At 47.5% G+C, this 17,275-nt stretch overlaps 1 protein-coding gene across 18 annotated transcripts in view; it reads left to right on the top strand.

The window, feature by feature from the left end:
• Positions 1-17,275, top strand: part of Msi2 (musashi RNA binding protein 2) — a 353,285-nt gene that overhangs the window by 291,404 nt on the left and 44,606 nt on the right. For all 18 annotated transcript variants that reach the window (XR_007835060.1, XR_007835112.1, XM_051194255.1 and 15 more), the window contains one exon: positions 13,580-13,694. Coding sequence is in view for 16 of the 18 variants with exons in the window: in XM_051194255.1 (XP_051050212.1) it covers positions 13,580-13,694 (115 nt within the window). In the remaining 2 variants the exon portion in view is untranslated. The remainder of the gene's footprint in view (positions 1-13,579; positions 13,695-17,275) is intronic.

The following is a 17,275-nucleotide window of genomic DNA, read 5'->3' as shown; positions in this document are numbered from 1 at the left end:
AGTCAGCAAGTGGCAGCGCCAGAATTCAACACCAGAAAGCTGCAGCCCTGAACTCATGATTGAACCCGTATGTAAGGCTGGCCTTCCTCTGTAGACTGAAATGAAAGGCCATTGTGATGGTCTTGCTGGGTTAGGAGGCCTCCCATAGCCACTGAGCATCCTTTCCCCCTCAGTCCATGTAGTTTCTTGATCTCCTAATTGAAGGTTAGATTCCCAGCCAGGGAAGAGGACCAAGTTTGGGCTTAGGGGTCCTGCTCAGCCATCAGTCCAGGCCTCTTCCCTTGATCCTTGGGGCATGGTAGAGAGCTGGCTGCCACTCAGGCTCAAGGTCCAACCCACAAGAGCTGGGACTCAGCCCCAGCCAGAACAAACACATAAATGCAGGCACAGAGCAGCCTCATGCTCCTCCTCTGACCGCTCTGCAAGCCCCAGTGCCAGTGCCAGTGCCAGTGCCCGTGCAGCTAATAATGGCGGTGCGCCCCTGGTTGAAGCAGTCGCATAGCAGCAGGGACGCTTGCTTGATTAGTCGGTCCAGAGCCCAGCCTGCAAGCAGCCTCCCGATGTGCCAGGCAGCCACAGGGAGGGAGGTGAGAATTGACACAGAGCCAGCTTCTGGGTTCCTCAGAGGCCTGGCGCAATCCCCCATCTCAAAATAATATTGGAGAGATGCTGGAGCCTCAGTGGTTAAGAAAGAAGGTTGTAGTGTGGTTCACCCTACAAGGTAGGGCTCTACAAGGTAGAACCTTCTCCTACACCTCGGTCACAGGGAGCTGGTGTTTCCAAGCGCCATGCTGGTCCCTTGCAGGTACAGACAATGCCACCGCACGCGCCTGCCTTTCGCACAGCGTGCTAACCAAGCACTGCCAATTCTCCAAAGGGACCACTAGAGCTCAGAGGGGAAGGAGGGACTCAAGTGATGGGACAGACACAAGTGGAATAGCTGAAACTTGTTTGTTTGTTTGTTTGTGTGTTTGTTTTAACCTTTCTGGGTTTAAAAAAAAACCCACCTTTTTCCCTTACCTATTTGCATATGTAGGTGTGAGGGTGCGTGTGATGCGTGTGTGGAGGTGAGAGGTGCGAGGACAAGCTAGGAGTCAGTTCTCACCTTCAAGTGGGGCCCAGGGATCGAACTTAGATTGTCAGGCTTGGCAGCAGTCACTTTACCCACTGAGCAAGTACCACAGTAAGGAAGGAGGAGGAGGTTAGGAAAGGCGAGCAGGCCTGGGTTTCTGTGTCTGCTGATTAGTTTAGAGCACCATTTCTTATTCTTTTATTTAAGGCATTTGCACTCACACAAATCTGCTAAGCAAGATATGGGTATATCTTGGAATGAATGGAAGCCTAGCAATGACCCCCCACCTGTCCCCCCATGCACCCACACCGTGGTTAGCAGGTGGTCCCGGCGTGGGCATCCTGTTTTAGCAGGTAAGGACTTCCTAGTCTCTGGCCCTCTTAGCCCAGCACTCAAGAGTCAGGCAGTCATTCGTGTGCAGTGGAAGATGCCCACTGATGATGGGTACCCCTGGTGCTGTGGCACCGCCCAGAGACAGGACAGGGTACCTGGCTAGGCTTGGTACCAGTCCCTCACCAGGCTTGTACCCTCGGCATCACCTTCCAGTCTCTTTCTCATCAGAGAAAGATCAGTTAACCCTGGAACCTCCAAGAGCCCAGGTCTCCTCTTTGTAGAACCCTTCTACTCTAACAGTCCTGTGAGGCATACCTATTGGGGCTAACAATTAGATCCCCCTGTCCCCATGTAAGGACCTGCTGGGTCATTTAGAGACACTGAGAGCTTTGGAATCTGAGACAGAAGCCCAGGCCCATTGCTGGTTATAGTGTGATTCCTCTGTCTACCTGTACCTGTTTCATCCCTCTGCAGCCCAGATGAAGCCCTGGTTTTGTTCCTGGGCCCAGAGGCCTTGTGTACTCTGTGATCACATTTATAATCTGGAAGTCTGGCAGGAATCCAGCTCTCTTGAAAATACTCTCAGTGACAGCAGGTGACAGCAAGTGACCTCCATTTGGCCTAAGCCAGGGGCCAAGCTTTCTGTGAAGGGCCAGATAGTAAATATTTGAGGCTTGAAGGGCCATATGGTCTCTGTCACAGCTATTCAACACCACCATTGTAGCCAAACACAGATCCAGACAGTATGTAAATGAGTAGGCGTGGCTGGGTTCAAATAAAAGCTAATTTACAAAAACAGGATGCAGCCAGCTGGATTTGGCCTACTGACCATCATCTGCAAGTGAGGCCTAGACTAGCTCAGAGCAAGTCCAGTGTGGGGGATGCTTGCCTCCAGGGCCCTGAGGAAAGGGTTTTAGCTTAATGATCAGTCAGCATTACCATACAGCAATGCTTTGTGAAGCAGAGAAGAGAGGATGGGGCTTGAGGAAGCAGCATCCTGTAGGAGTCCATCATTCCTAAGGGAGCAGCCAGCCTTGAACAGGGGAGATGAGCAAAGGTCAGAGGGTGGTGCTGTCCACCCCGTGTGCCTCCTTGACAAATGGCATCATAAGCTTGGGCAAGTTAACTTCTGTGTTTGTCCCCTTCTTAAGACAAGGACACGGCGTGGGGGTGGGGAGTAGGGGAAACCACTGGAGAAAGGGCTGTGACTAAGGATTACTCAGGGTTTGAAACCGAGCCAGGCCATACAGTGCTCCATCATAGTGATGGATCTTTTTAATATCATCATTATCATCGTTCTCAGGATCATTTTGATTGAGTAAATGTGAGGTCCTCAGGGAAGAAAGCCACAGGACCAGGCAGGATAGTTCCTGAGTCCCCATGGGAGGTAGGTACTCCTGGTGCTTCAAACTGGAGGTGGTTCCCAAGAGAGGAGAGGCCCACAGCCTCTGGAACAGAGCAGTCGAGTTCTGAGATGGGATTCTGGGTGTTTTTGTTTTGTTTTAAGGTCATTATTTTAATTTGTGTGCACAGAAGTGCAATTTCCAGCAGAAGCCAGAAGAAGGTGTTGAGTTCCCTGAAGCTGGAGTTACAGCCCGGTTGTCAGCCTCCTGCCGTGGGTGCTGGGAATGAGACTCAGATCCTCGGGCAGATGCCCTCTTAAGCTTCAGCCCTGTGATGTGACTTGGAGTTCTTTAGGTCCCAGGAGAGCTGAATCAAACCCTTTGGCTAAATTGTTCTTTGAGTAGGTTCCAGAGAGCTCACTTCCAAGAGCAAAGATTGGGATCTGCAGCCTACCCTCTTCAGTTCAGGGTGCACTTGGGGGACCAAGCAGAACACCTGAGAGGCACAGCACAGCAGAACAGCAAGAGAGCCTCTCCAAATCAGGACCACAGTGCTGGGCCAAGCTGGCCCTGGAACCTCCCTGAGGCTAGGGTCAGCATCTGTGTCCTGCTTCTGGCAGAATGCCTGGTGACACAGCTCTTATCCTTCCCTTCAAGCATCATTCTCATCCCCCAAAACTGAAAGCTCAGTTAGGAACCAGCCCAAAAAAAGTGGGGGTGGGGGGTGGAATTAACTGGGCTTCTGTGCTCACGAACCTATTTGTAGCATCATTCTCACTCGTAAGCTAATTTTAGCCATCCATTCTGCTTCTGTTGCCATTTATAAAATGAGAATGTCAAATGCAATATTAAACAAGCAGGATGAAGGCAAAAAAGGAAATGGCAGAGAGGCATTTAATAAATGAATCCCATGTTTACGAGGGAGAGGCAGAGATCCCGGGCCCTACGCATCATGCACGCACGTGTGCACACGCCCGTTTATGTACAGGCTCTGCTAATGGGAGCCAAACAATCTGTGTGTTGGGGGAAGCCTGGGAGAAATGGAGGGAGAAGTGGGGGTGGTCTGTGGGAAATATGTACTGCTCTTTAGGCAGAAGTAATTTAGCTTGCAAGGAGGGAACCTCCCAGTCAGAGTTCTGGCCCGTTTGCCCTTCATCTGCCCTCTAGTCAGGTCAGTAGAGGAGAGGGAATGAGGACAGGTGGCTGAACCTCTGGATTTCCCACACCTGCTCAACTGGCCTACCTCCCACCAACACACAGGGTGTGGGTTCTTAAGAGGCTAGCACACGGAAGCCTTTGGGAGAAGCTCTCCTATGTCTTCTCTAGGCTTTGAGAGTTCTGTCTTGGGTCCTTTCTTTGACCGCTTCCTGAAGCTGCTCCACCCCACATCCAGGAAGCTTCAGGCTACTGCTGAAGCGACACCTTCCCTGTTGTCACTACTGCATGGTTAAGTGAAGCCAGCTCTGGGCTGGGGTAGACACCCACTCCATCTTCCAGGCAGATTTGGACACCTGCCGGGGGCCAGGCTCCCTCTTCACTTTGAAATGCCCTTGCAGGTGCCCGCAAAAAAAAAAAAAAAAGAGCAGCTGCTGCTACTGCGTCAGCTTTTTCCTCAAATAGTACAGCCTGCCAGCTCCCCTAGCACACCTTACAGATGAATGCAGGGAGCTAGGACTACCTTGAGGTAGGTGTCAGGGGTGGAAGGGTCCTGTAGGAATAGGGCTGAGCCCCGCAGGTGGGCAGAGCTGCTGCTTTTGGTCTTGTACTTTGGAATCAAAATGAGCTTGGGGATGAACTGGCTTCCTCTTCTCCAGAGGTTTTCCTGTAGGCTCTGCACAGAACAGGGTAGGGCGTTAGGGTCTTCCCCCCGGGTGGGGCTGTGTAGGATTGGTCTGTAGGCTTGGCCTCAGTGGGATAGGCGCTATGGTCAGGCTCTGCCTTGCAGATGAGAAGTCTGGGTGCAGTTAGCTATCTATGTTTGGCCCCAGAGACCAAAGGTCAGAGCAGGGAGCTGTGCTTGAGACTGTTCTCTGACACATGAGGCCCACCCTGCCCTGGGGCTAGGGGGCAGTTGTTAGGGGGCGTGTCACAAACAACACTGGAGACTGGAGACTGGCTCTTTTCCACCTATTGCCCAGACCCTTAGCATGTCCAAAAGGGGCCGCATCCCCTTGTATACTTCTCCGTGTCCACACGCTACCCACCTTCCTCAGTGCTTAATATTAGTGGTTTATGACCTACTCCACTTTGCCATCGCTGGTTTTAATAAAAACACTAAGCAGAGGAAACAGTGGATGAAATTAATTCTGTAAGTGGTGAGGAAATTAATTCTGGAAGCTAGAGTTGGGAATGACTTCGTGAAAGAAATAGCATCAGATTGGCTCTAGGGGCTAAGGGGGGGGGGGCTGAGAAGGCAGGACCCAGAGGAGGGAGCTGGGATGTGAAGTTGGGAGTCCTGTGACTGGATCCTGGCTGTGTTCTGATGTGGTGGGGTTTTTTTTTTTTCCTTTTTTTTTCTTCTCAAGGCTTCAGTTTATCAGAGAGGAGGCCAATTAGGCTGCGTGCAGCACAGTGATGGAGAATAGGGCACATTGTTTGAGGGTTCCATGTGTCACACCCTCTGCTGAATAGCTATTATATAAGTTTATTATACGATCCATGGAAATCTCTTACACATTACACACACACACACACACACACACACACACACACACGCTTGTACTCACACACACATGTACATGTGAAAGTGTTGCAACTGCCCAGAAGGTGGATAGTGATACATGAGCACCACGTTATTTTCCTTCCCCCTCCCCACCCCAATTACATACCAAGCCTCCTCAGCAAACCAAACCGGATTCTGATGCTTCCTACCCGGGGGTCCAGGTCATTTATGTCCAGCATGTGTCTGAAGGCAGATGGCACAACGGTTCCCTTTATCTCTCTACTGGCATGCCCATGGGTGCCTTCACTAAAGTTGTCCCCTTTGTGTCATCATAAGGGTGCCGTGTCTGTGAGAACATCTTAGTAGTCAAACCAGATGAGTTACCATATACAGATGGCGTCTCTGGTGCTTGGCAACTAGATGTCTGGGTCTTGAGTATGAGCTTAGGGGCCCTGCCAAGGATCTTGCTTTCCATAGGGTCCTGGGAAAGGCCTCTGATGGACAGAGAAGGAAAAGAGGCAGTGGCTGGGAGGTAGGGAGGAAGGTCTTTGCCTTGGATGGCAGTGTTGTGTGGGGAAGTGTGAAAGGGCCTCTGGAGGTGGGCCCATCTGCCCCTGCCCTGTGGAGACATCTGCATGGCTGCCAGATTCTGGGGAAATCCTGGATCTATACAATGTCCCTTCCTCTCCCCTTTCCGGATGTGAGCAAAGAGGTTGGCTTGGAGCATCAGATGAGCAGGGTTCACCTGGAATCCCTTAGAACCAACTTGGGAGCAATAACCACTTGATTTAGGAGGAGGCCAAGCTGATCCTGGGCCAAGGTCCAACCAGGCCTCTTGGGGGGTTGTCAGGAATCTCTGTACAAAGGCAGGCATGGGACAGCCTCCCCTGAATGCTCTGTCCCCCTCCCCTTCCTACCAGCCAGACAGTCAAGGTCAGTGCTTGCACACTGGGGAGTTTTATCCTTTGAAAGAGGCCTCTGGCTTCCTTGAGAAGCCAACAGTTTTCTAACACGATCTGTTTGTACACACTGGCCTCTTCAGGCCAGACAGCACATCCCCAAGCCCCCACCGCTTGTTCAGAGTAGTACATCAAGGCTTTGGCTTTCCCTCTGGCCCCGAGACTGCATGCTGACTGGACTGTTTGTGTGGAAGCAGGGAAAACAAGTCTTCACTCTTCAGAGATCAGCTTCCTTCTCTGACTCCCTGGCCCCCACAGATGCTTAGTGGTTGCAGGGGCTTCAGGGAAGTCTCCCCCCCTAGGTACTCCAGTGCCTTTCCTAAAACAGTACTCCTGGACATGTGCTGTGCCTTTAGGCAGACCTCAAATCCAGACACAGGCTATAACATATCTGAATGGCTGTTTCCATTCGAAAGCATAGTACATGCAGGAAACAATGGCACTTGCTTGTAGTCTTGGCTCCTTGAGATGCTAAGATAGGAAAACCATGAATTCAATGACAGCCTGGCTACATAGACAACATAGCAGAACCCTTTTTAATAGTAGATGGATATATTGTCATAAAGGGGCATCTTTGAGTCCAAAGGATTATGAAAGCTAGGTTAAAGTACCATGTCCCTATTAAAAATGGTAACTGTTGTGGTTATGAAAGAAACTGTCCCATGTTTAGAACTTACAAAACAAAGTTTGCAACTTGGTCTTAGGATTGTCTTTTCTTAGAAAGCTGGAGATCACCAGAGCCATCTGTGTATAAGAGGTGTATAAGGGCGCTGAGTCCAGCCCTTTGTCTGTGACATGCTCTCAAACAGGAAACACAAACCCACCCTACCCCTTCAGATATAGACATGGAGTGTGTGCAGATGCTAAGGTGTGTGTGTGTGTGTGACAGAGAGAGAGAGAGAGAGAGAGAGAGAGAGAGAATGCTAACGGTGAGCAATGTTGGCAAAAGGGTCCCAGCTGTTCTTTGGGCTGTCTTTGTAACTTTTCTATAACTTTTAAATTATGTCTATGCCTTAGTAATGGTTTTCATTGCTGTGAAGAAACACCATGACCATGACCATGACAACTCTTATAAAGGAAGCATTTAATTGGGGTGGCTCACATACGCTTTCAGAGGTTCAGTCCATTATCATCATGGCAGTGAGTTTGGCAGCATGCAGATAGGCATAGTGCTTGAGTTGAAAGTCCTTATATCATGACTCAGAAGCAACAGGAAGTTGACTAACTGTCACACTGAGGGAAGCTTGAGCAAAAGAGATCTCAAAGCCCACCCCCACAGTGACACACTTCCTAATGGTGCCACTACTTTTGGGCACCATTTTCTTTCAAACCACTACAGTCTGAATAACAAGTTAGAAACAATAGGGCTGGGGTATTGTTCCATGGAAGAGACCTGCCTAGTATGCACAAGGCCCTGAGTTTGATACCCAGCTCCAACACCAGAAAAAGAAAAGAAAAAAGAAGAAACAAACAAGAGAATGACCTCCACTCCTTTTTCTCCCCCAGAGGTCTGTAGTGTACAATGGGAAGGGAGCTTGTATGTTCTGCCCACTGCCCTATGATGTCAGCAAACCTGTTAACGACACTGTAATGTCAGTGCCCACTACCCTGAGGACCCAGCCAGCAGGCAGCAGGATGGTAGAATGTCTCCCACCTTCCTGTCCAATCCCCACATGTCAGTGACCTCAGGCTCCAAAGATGACCCTTAGGTGTCCATGTTTCAACTGTTTACACTTCGTGCTGTCCTCCCTCACTGGCTTTGAGCTGGCATACACTAGAATGTGGTGGAAGTTGCATGGTGTGAATCCCAAGGCTCTGTTAGAAGACTATGCAGAATCTCTTGGAATGTTCATGCTGTAACAAGACCAGATGTCCCAGGGAAGGGATAGGTAGCATTCCATCTTCAGTCTTGGACCCTCAGCTTAGTCAAGGCTTTCTTTGACTCCAGCACTAGCCACCATCTGAGCATAGCTCCATGAGAGAACCCAAGCCCCATCAACTCAGAAGCTCTGAGGAAGACGAGTAGTGGTTATACAAAGCCACTGTGTTTGAGGGCATTGATGCATGGTTATTGATGCCTGGAACATGATCTATGTCCAGATGACCTGCATCTAAGATCAGAACCCAAGAGGTATATTGGGTTTACCTGTTTGGTTCTGATTTTTCCCTCTAGGTCTCAGGTCAAGCTCTCTGGTTTGCCTCTGGTACAGGAGAAGATAACCCATATGTGGTCTAGCTCTACCAGATGGAGAAGTGGCCATCGTGAAAGTGACTCAGGCAGTTTGATGTACAGAGAGCACTTGCCTACACCCTTGGTGAACAAGAGAGCGTGTGTGACTTCTCTCTGAACAGAATGGAAGTCCTGGGGTCAGGGGCTCACCTTGTTTATTGATGGGTGCCCATATTCCCGGCTCTGAGTTCTTTCATATTAGAGAATTAATCAGCCTGAATCCCCAGGGGTAGGGAGTAGGGACAAACTGCAAACAGCCCTCCCACCCGAGCAGTCTTTCCAGAAACTCACTGCTGGCTAGATCAGGCCCCCTGCTGTGTCTAATGCCACTTCTGTCACTCAGGGGCTGAGGACAGGCTGAGGCCCCAGAGAGTTCACATGCCATGGCCTCTGGCCTTGAGTGCACTCGCTGTGACAAGGCGGATGGTTGACAGAGCTCCTGTGGTGGGTGCTGCCAAAATGCCACCAGCAAAGACAGCAGACTTCAACCGAGCTGCCAGCCCTGCTCAGAGCTAGGAAGAGTGGGTGGGTTTGTTGAAAATACTCCCATTACAGTTAGTTAACCTTTATGTTCCCTAAATGAAAATTGTATAAACCTGAAATTTCCGTTGATCGGGTTGCCTAGGAACAGGCAGCAGGTTTTCCTAAGACAAAGCAATAGATTGCCACCGATAAGGCTGTTAGGAAGTGAGCTGGTTAGCTGCATTATTCCCATCCTGGTGTCAGCCTTAGGTAATTATCTGCCTGCCTGCTCAGGGCACGCCCATCTTCCTGTGTTGGGGCAGCTCTCCTGCAAAGGAGACTTCTCAGCCTTCAGCTCCCAGGACTAGGGCACAAAGGCAGGGCCTAGAGCTAATCGCCATGCCTGAGCAATGGGGAGAAATCTAAAAGGCCTGATGTGGTTGAATTTATTTCTTGTTAATAATCTTTCTCCACCTATATGCAAGAGGAATCCCCCAATAGCCCTATTGATGACAGGCTTTTGCATTGTTTTATGAAAACATGGAACATGCAGCCACTACGTGACAGGAGACTTGGAAAATAAGCAGAAACAAAATACACTGCAGTTTTTTAAACTACTCTAAGAAAATTTTGGTAGATCTTTTAAATATTTTTTTTATGGTTGTGAGCCTAGCCTTTAACGGCTGAGCTATCCCTCCAGCCCACTTTTAAATATTTTTAATACAGTATGCACACTTGTTTTTTCTCCACAAAGTCATAGTCACTTATGCTCGTCTTCCTACAGTTAGGGTAACTAGTGTCTTGGTCTGCCTGGGACCTAGGAGGACCCCAATACCAGTACCTCATGGCCATCGGTGGCACTCAAGCAAACTTCATCAGTCCCCTGTTAGTTCTCCTTTGGACTTTTTTTTTTTTTGGTCTGTGTGGACATTCCTGTGTGTGTGTGTGTCTGTCTGTGTGTGTACCCTGCCACACATGGGGAAGTTTTAGATGACAGCTTGCCTGAGTTCTCTTCTGTCGCATGTGAGTTCCAGGGAGAGCACTCAGGTGGTCAAGCTTGCAGCAAGAGCATTTATATACTGAATCATCTCATCTCCCCAGCCCCGATCCCTGTTGTTGGATTAATATTGTTGTCGTTGCTATTCCTGGCAAACAACCTCATTCATAGACCACCACAGTACAGATTCCTGCATGTAGGATTATTAGATCAAAAGATGAGATCATAGGAGGCTTTTACATATTGTCAGTTGCCCTTCAGGAAAATCAAAGTGCTGATTTCTGCCTGTTGCGGATTGAATATGAATTGTGCCCTACAGCTCATAAATTCGAACACTTGGTCCCCAGCTGGCAATACTGTTGGGGACCCTTTGGGGGATAGAGCCTCTCTGGAGGAAGTCTGTCACTGGGGGCAAATCTTCAGTTGTTTTGCTTTGTTATTGTGTTACAGTTTCTTTTTAGTGTGTCTCTGTCTGTCAGGGGTGGGGTACACTTGTATACACACACACACACACACACATACACACACACACACACACAGAGAGAGAGAGAGAGGAGAGAGAGATGTTAGACACCCAGAGCTGAAGAGCTGCCTGAACCCAAAATTCAGTCCTCTGGAAGAGCCGTGTACACTTTTTTATTTTAGAGACAGAATCTCACTATGTAGCCCAGACTGTCCTGGAACTCACTATGTAGATCAGGCTAGCCTCAGACCCACAGAGATCTATCTGCCTGTCTGTCTCCCAAGTGCTAGGGTAAAAGACGTGCACCACCACACCCAGTTCACAGTCAATACACACTCTTAACCACTGAGCCTCTCCAGCCCCCGGTCCTTGATGTGTACATAGCCCAGACCCTCTTTTTGCTTGCCCTTTGCTTCCTGACTACAGAGGACATATGGCTGCCTCACAACTCCAACCATGCTTTCCTGCACCAAACCGTGAGCCAAAGTAAATCCTTATTCGCTTAAATTGCTTCTTGTCAGGTATTTGATGACAACAATGGGAAAAGCAATAATGCACGTCCCTCCTTCCCCATTCCCTCAGGACCCTTACTTCGAGCAATGCTGCCTTCAATGCCCATTGAACAGACAAGAATATATCCTGTGTGCACACCCACAGCACATGCGTGGGGTGATCAGAGGACCACTGTGGCTGTCAATCCATGTCCTCCTACCTCATCTGAGACACAGAATCTGTTGTTTTTCCCCCTCGTGCACCAGTTTTTCTGTCCCACAAGCTTCCAGGGATTCTCCCATCTCCTCATAGGGCTGCTGGTATTATGGCTGTTCAAGCCACACTTCCAGCTCTTCGTGCGTTCTGGACATTTGAACTCAGGTCTTCCTGCCTGTGTAAACACGTGTCTTCACCCTCCCAACCATCTTCCTAGTCCCCCAAAAATACTTTACTTTGAGGTTCTTTCACCTCACTCACTTCTAATCTACAAAAAAATAAAAGCAAAACAAACAAACAAACAAAAAACCCTCTTCATCATGAGTATATCCGTCATGCATACTGAGTGATATTTGTTCATTTTTAAAGACATTTGTAGTTACCATTCTCTCTCTCTCTCTCTCTCTCTCTCTCTCTCTCTCTCTCTCTCTCTCTCTCTCTCTCTCTCTCTCTTGATTTTGATTTTTGAGACAGGGTTTCTCTGTGTAGCTCTGGCTACCCTGGAACTAACTCTGTAGACCAGGCTGGCCTCGAACTCACAGGGATCTGCCTGCCTCTGCCTATAGTTATGGTTCTTTAAAAAGAGTAATATCAGTTACATGGTTTCAGAGTTACTCTTTTAGGTCAAGTTTTCCCCTTGATCAATTTCTTTCTTTCCTCCCCCCCCCCCCCTCTCTCTCTGGAAACAAGACCTTGCTACATAATCCAGGCTTTCCTCAAACTTGTAATCCTCCTGCTTTAGGATCCCTAGTACTTGGATTACAGGCATACATTGCCATTCCTGACTTTACAATTACTACTAAAACATACTAAGTATTTTTAATCAGAGTATCTGGGATTACTGTTACAATTATTACTAAAAATACTAAGTATTTTTAACTGGAATATCTGGTATGAGCGTATCTCCAAATGGATCTTCTGTATAGCTCCCCCCTTAAGCAATGTATACTGCACACAGTTTAGCCCACTGTGGTTGCCTCAGACACGCCATAAGTAACTGAAATCTTGTGATACAGCCATAGCCCTGGCAGCTGCTGAGCCACGTGAAGGAAGCTTTTGCTCCTCGACCATATGTTCCCAGACCGTTTTAAATAAGATACCCGATTCTTCTTCCTCTGTCACCGTCAGTCTCCCGTGCTGTTACTGTTGGCTGCTCTAAGTGCCCTGCTTTGCCCTGCAACAGCCCATCTTTATCAGCAATGGGCTTGATTTACAGCCAACGGTGCTTGTTAAACTCGCCTGTAAACTAGAAGCAAGTAGTGCTGAGCCAGCTAAGGCACTCCCATCAAACCATGCAGGAGCTTTCGAAGGCCACAGAATTAGTTACTGCTGTTCCAGTGTTTCTGTTGCACATCTTTATATATGTTGGAGTCCATGTGCCACGCCACACATGGAGGTCAGAGGACAACTCTCAAGGATCAGTTCTCTCCTTCCACCACGTGAGTCCCAGAGAATGAATTCAGGTCATCAGGGTTGACGGAAAGTGGCTTTACCGGCTGAGCCATCTCCCTGGCACTAAGGTGTTTATTTTGTATAAGTCACACTGTTCAGTAAGTGACCTTCATATGCATATGTAGAATAGGATCGGAAGATTTGGGGGGGGGGACAGAAGATAAACAGAAAGATTAGCAGTCAGTAAAAGGCATGAGTGCTAAATGCAGAGGCAGTAATCCATAGGACTGAGTCCATGTTTGCACTCAGGACTCCCTTGGGAAGTGTGGTGGTGTGGGTTCCATGGGGATGGCTGTGTCACTATCCTGGCAAATGTAACACTTGGCTTTAAGGCCTTCCTTTGCTTGCTGGAGGTGGAATGTGGTATGCTACTTCTGAGCCTCTGATGTTCAGGATTCTTATCTGGGGGATGGAGCCAGGACTGAGTGCCCTCTCTGTTTCATAAAAGAGGGTCTCCGATGGCCTGATGGGAGGAGTCCCTAGCCTTCAGGACCATCAACAAATCTGTCTAAAAGGCCAAACAACCATGAAAGATGATTCTAATTGCTGCCACTGCCGCTGTTGCTGTTATCCACAGGCCCATCCATCAACTGTCGTTGCTGTCTTAACCATCATGCTTTCTGTACCAGGTTGCAGCCCCGTGTGTGTATCTTTAGCTTACGTCCTCACTGCCCTTCCAGAACCTAATTTCATCCTTGTAGGTTTTTCCAAAGCAGGATTTGCACAAGTGGTGTGGTTTCTTAAATATTTATTTTGTAGGCCATTTACTCAGCACAGCTATTTTTACAGTGAGTAAGGAGCAAGGCTAAAAATAACAGCTCGTAACCCGATCGGCTGTGCGTCTGACATTTACGTGGAATTCATCTGCATCTCATTTGTTCTCCTTTCTGTTTAACAGGTAGAATGTAAGAAAGCTCAGCCGAAAGAAGTCATGTTCCCACCTGGGACAAGAGGCCGGGCCCGGGGGCTGCCCTACACCATGGATGCATTCATGCTTGGCATGGGGATGCTGGGTGAGTCTGCACAGGTGTGGGCCAGGGGGTGAGGGTTGTGGCAGCCTGTACACTCTGCTCAGTCACTTATAGTCACTCAACTTATCTGCGCTTCCGTTCACTTGCATAAGCTGCTGACCCCTCATCTTCTAGTGATGGCCGAGGCAAGCAGCTGAGCATCTCCACTCATATCTGGCTCGTGGTGTGCTTGAGTCCATTTGTCTGTCCTTCCCTTTCCTCAAACACAAAGCAGGACTGCCCTTACCCTCTCAGTCTCAGCCTTCTTGGCCCCGTGAGAGTTCATAAGGCCTAAGAACTCCTTTGCTGTCTTAACTTGTGTGGACTCAGGCTACATTTTTCTAAAACTTAGGAGAGGCACTGAAGGGTAGCAAGGGTGGGCACTAATCCTGTCTATTTAAATGATTAACATTTTTCTCTTGGGATATCAAAATTTGCATTTAAATGGATGTTTTAAATAGCCTGTTTTACTCTTTATTTGCAAAAAAAAAAATGATGAAAGACAAAGTGTGTTTGTTCTGACTAAAAATGATCTCTCCTGGCTTTTAGAGAAATTGAGTTGCATATTATGCCCCTTTCCTTAGAGGTATCTCTGTCCGCCCTGCATAGATAATTGAAAATCTCACCGCTTAAATGGCATGAAAGATGGGGAAAGCAGAGGAGATGCGTAATGGTGTGGGTCGCAACAATAATTAGAAATTTCAAGGCGAGAGAACGGTATTTTAGTGCAAGTTATTGTGTGTCGGGAAAATACTAATTAAATGGGATAAATGGTCGTTAATGGTAAAATTCCATTCAGGCACATGAGCTGTCTAGTTTTAATGGGTTTTCATTGGGCTTGGCTAAGAGTCCCTCTTCTATATTGTGTGATAAGCTCTTTGTATATTTTCAGATTTGCTGCTGTTTAAATCATTCCTGGCTTAGTCTTAAATGTATTAAACTTTCCATGCTCTTACAAAGAATTGTATCTACTTGTCTGAGAAAATAACTTGGGCAGGTAAAGCTATAGTGAAGAACTTTAAAGACAAAGAATGGTGCCATTGAGAATATTTTTTAAATGGCCAATCTATTCATTCTTCTTAGATTAATTTTTTTTTTTAGGCTTAACGGAGTTTACAAGAAAAATCCTATTATAGTGCTTTAGAAACTGCCTGTCTGATTCCAAAACTTACCTAGAAATAGAAACATGAAAGAAAATGAAATTTAAACAAAGAGTGAGAGAGAATCAGAAAATACCAATTTGACTATATCCCAAAGCACTGCATAAAGCTACAGTAATTCAAACAATATGGTAGGGCTAGAGTATAACTCAGTTGGTAGAGTACTTGCCTAGCATACATGAAGTCCCTGCATAAAACTGGGCATGGTGTTACACACCTGTGAACTCAGCATTTACCACTTGGGAGATGGAGGCAAGATGATCAGAACTTGGCTGCATACTGAGCTCAGGAGCTGTCTTAGGATAGATAGGATAGTCCCTAGCTTCTTCTGGCTTGACCCTACTACTTTTCTACTTAATAGCAGTGAGAGAGCTGTGTGTATTCAGTAGACACTGCTTTGACTATTGAGTTTGGATCTTTTCCAGGCTGGCATTTTACAGTGCCACACTCCCTGGGGTTGCTGGACAGGGGCAGCTGCTAAATAATAGCTTGTCAGAGAAAAGCCATGTTCTCTATCAGGGAGAGAGTCAGAGGCAGTCTGCAGTAGCTGTCACTTAGCTATGCAAGTTGGAAGGTTAGGTGTGGCAAATACATTTTTGGCGTACCATACTTTGTCAATCCATGGTAACTCCATCATCAACTATAAGGACACACACTGGGTAGGGAAAATTAAAGAGTCTCCATAGTTCTATATACAAATAAGAGGATATCCATGCATGGCATTTGCTGCATGTCTGTGGAAGCCACATGTTTCTCACAGAACGTGGAGCTCATGATTTCAGCTAAATTGGCTGGCCCGCAAGAATCCTTCTCTTTGCTTCTGAGCCCTGTACTTAAATAAGACACCTCCCATTTTTATGTGGCTGCCGAGGAATCAAACTCAGGTCTTAGTGCTTGTGTAGCAAGCACTTGACCAGTCAAGCCGTCTTCCAACCCCGTAATTATTACTTCTAAATGATTGTTAAAACCACTGAGAATTATGTGATGTTGCTCTATAGCAGACTACTTAGCTCTTGATGTGTAGATGCCCTCGATTGTCCTTTAGTACCTGATGGCGAATGTGGTCCACGGGCCTCTGGATCTTTAGGAGGAATCAGAAGGAAAACTTCATCCTAACTACTTCACTGTGTGTGTCTTTCCTCTAACGCGGTAGTGTGGCCTGGGGTAGTCTCCTCTTTGGGTAGGGCCACACCTCCATAGTCTATTGCTTTCATGTCAGTACTGAGACCCCAACAGTTTGGCTGATAGACTTCCTCCTACAGGAGGAAGGGGGGGGGAGGAAAAGAAAAATCAATTCACTGAAGAGCTAGGCATGGTGGCACACGCCTGTAATCCTAGCACGTAGGAGGTAGAAGCAGGAAGATAAGCAGTTCAAGGTCATCTGTGCCTACATGGCAAGCCTGAGGCAGCTTGGACTATGTGAAAACCCTGTTGTATGAAAAACAAACTAAAGGGTCACTGTGGCTAACCAGATGCATTGGTACATAGCTATAATCCTAGCACTGAGGAGGCCAAGGCAAGACCCCAGATCATGACCAGTCTGAGCTACATCATGAAACCCTGCAAAATAAATATTCATTAATGAAGGGAGTTTCTAAGAAGAATATTTAAAAGCAAAAATGCAAGCTGCTGAGATGTTAAAATTTACTCATCCAACATATGTTTACCAAGTGCATACTGTGTGCTATCGTGAGAACCTTGCCTTCAATCCCAAGGAGCCAATGTTCCAGTCAGGCGCTGAGACAGCCAGCATGCTGGTCTCGTGCCTGGGGCGCCATGGAACTGGTTTTTAAAATACCTTTCAGGATCTTCTCCATCCTTTGGGAGGTCCCATGAGGGGGAGCTGACAAGTGTATAAGAGTATGGCATTCTTTCTTGATCTCTCTTGATATGGCTGCCAACATCCTTGGGGAAAATGCAACGTGTTTTGACTTTAGTTTTCACAACGTTTAGTAGAATGGAATAAAAGATGGTAAGAATTTCTTCAAAGAGTGTAGGGGGCTGAGGAGGAGGGAAATTGCTCCCAGGCCCCACCTCTTTCTTCTGAGCCAAACAGAACCAGAAACAACTGTGCCATCCAGAGAAGGTGCTTTTGTAACCCCTGGGTCCTGCCCCATTGACCACACTTTATGTGAACCCCCATAGTCATCCAGCCTGATGCTGTAGAGTTGCCCTAGTTTTTCTTAATGAAAGTGGACTTAGTAAAAGCAAACACATGACTGTTGATGTATTTGATTCCTCTTGGCCTTCTCTGCCTGCAGCCTCATAATCCCACTGCTTTTAATGCTCTCGGCCTGGTTGGGCACATGCTATTTATTAAGCACAGAGTAGACAGAGAAAGCACAGGGTTGAAGCCTTGTGGAAAAGCTTCCCTTGGCAGTCAGGGGAGAAGGGAGAAACTATGAGCCAAAAGTTCTTATCTTC

The sequence above is a fragment of the Phodopus roborovskii genome, unplaced genomic scaffold, assembly GCF_943737965.1.
Source record: "Phodopus roborovskii unplaced genomic scaffold, PHOROB, whole genome shotgun sequence".
Lineage (NCBI taxonomy): Eukaryota > Metazoa > Chordata > Mammalia > Rodentia > Cricetidae > Phodopus > Phodopus roborovskii.
Note: the sequence above shows the minus strand (reverse complement) of the source record. Positions and strands in the feature narration are given on the sequence as shown.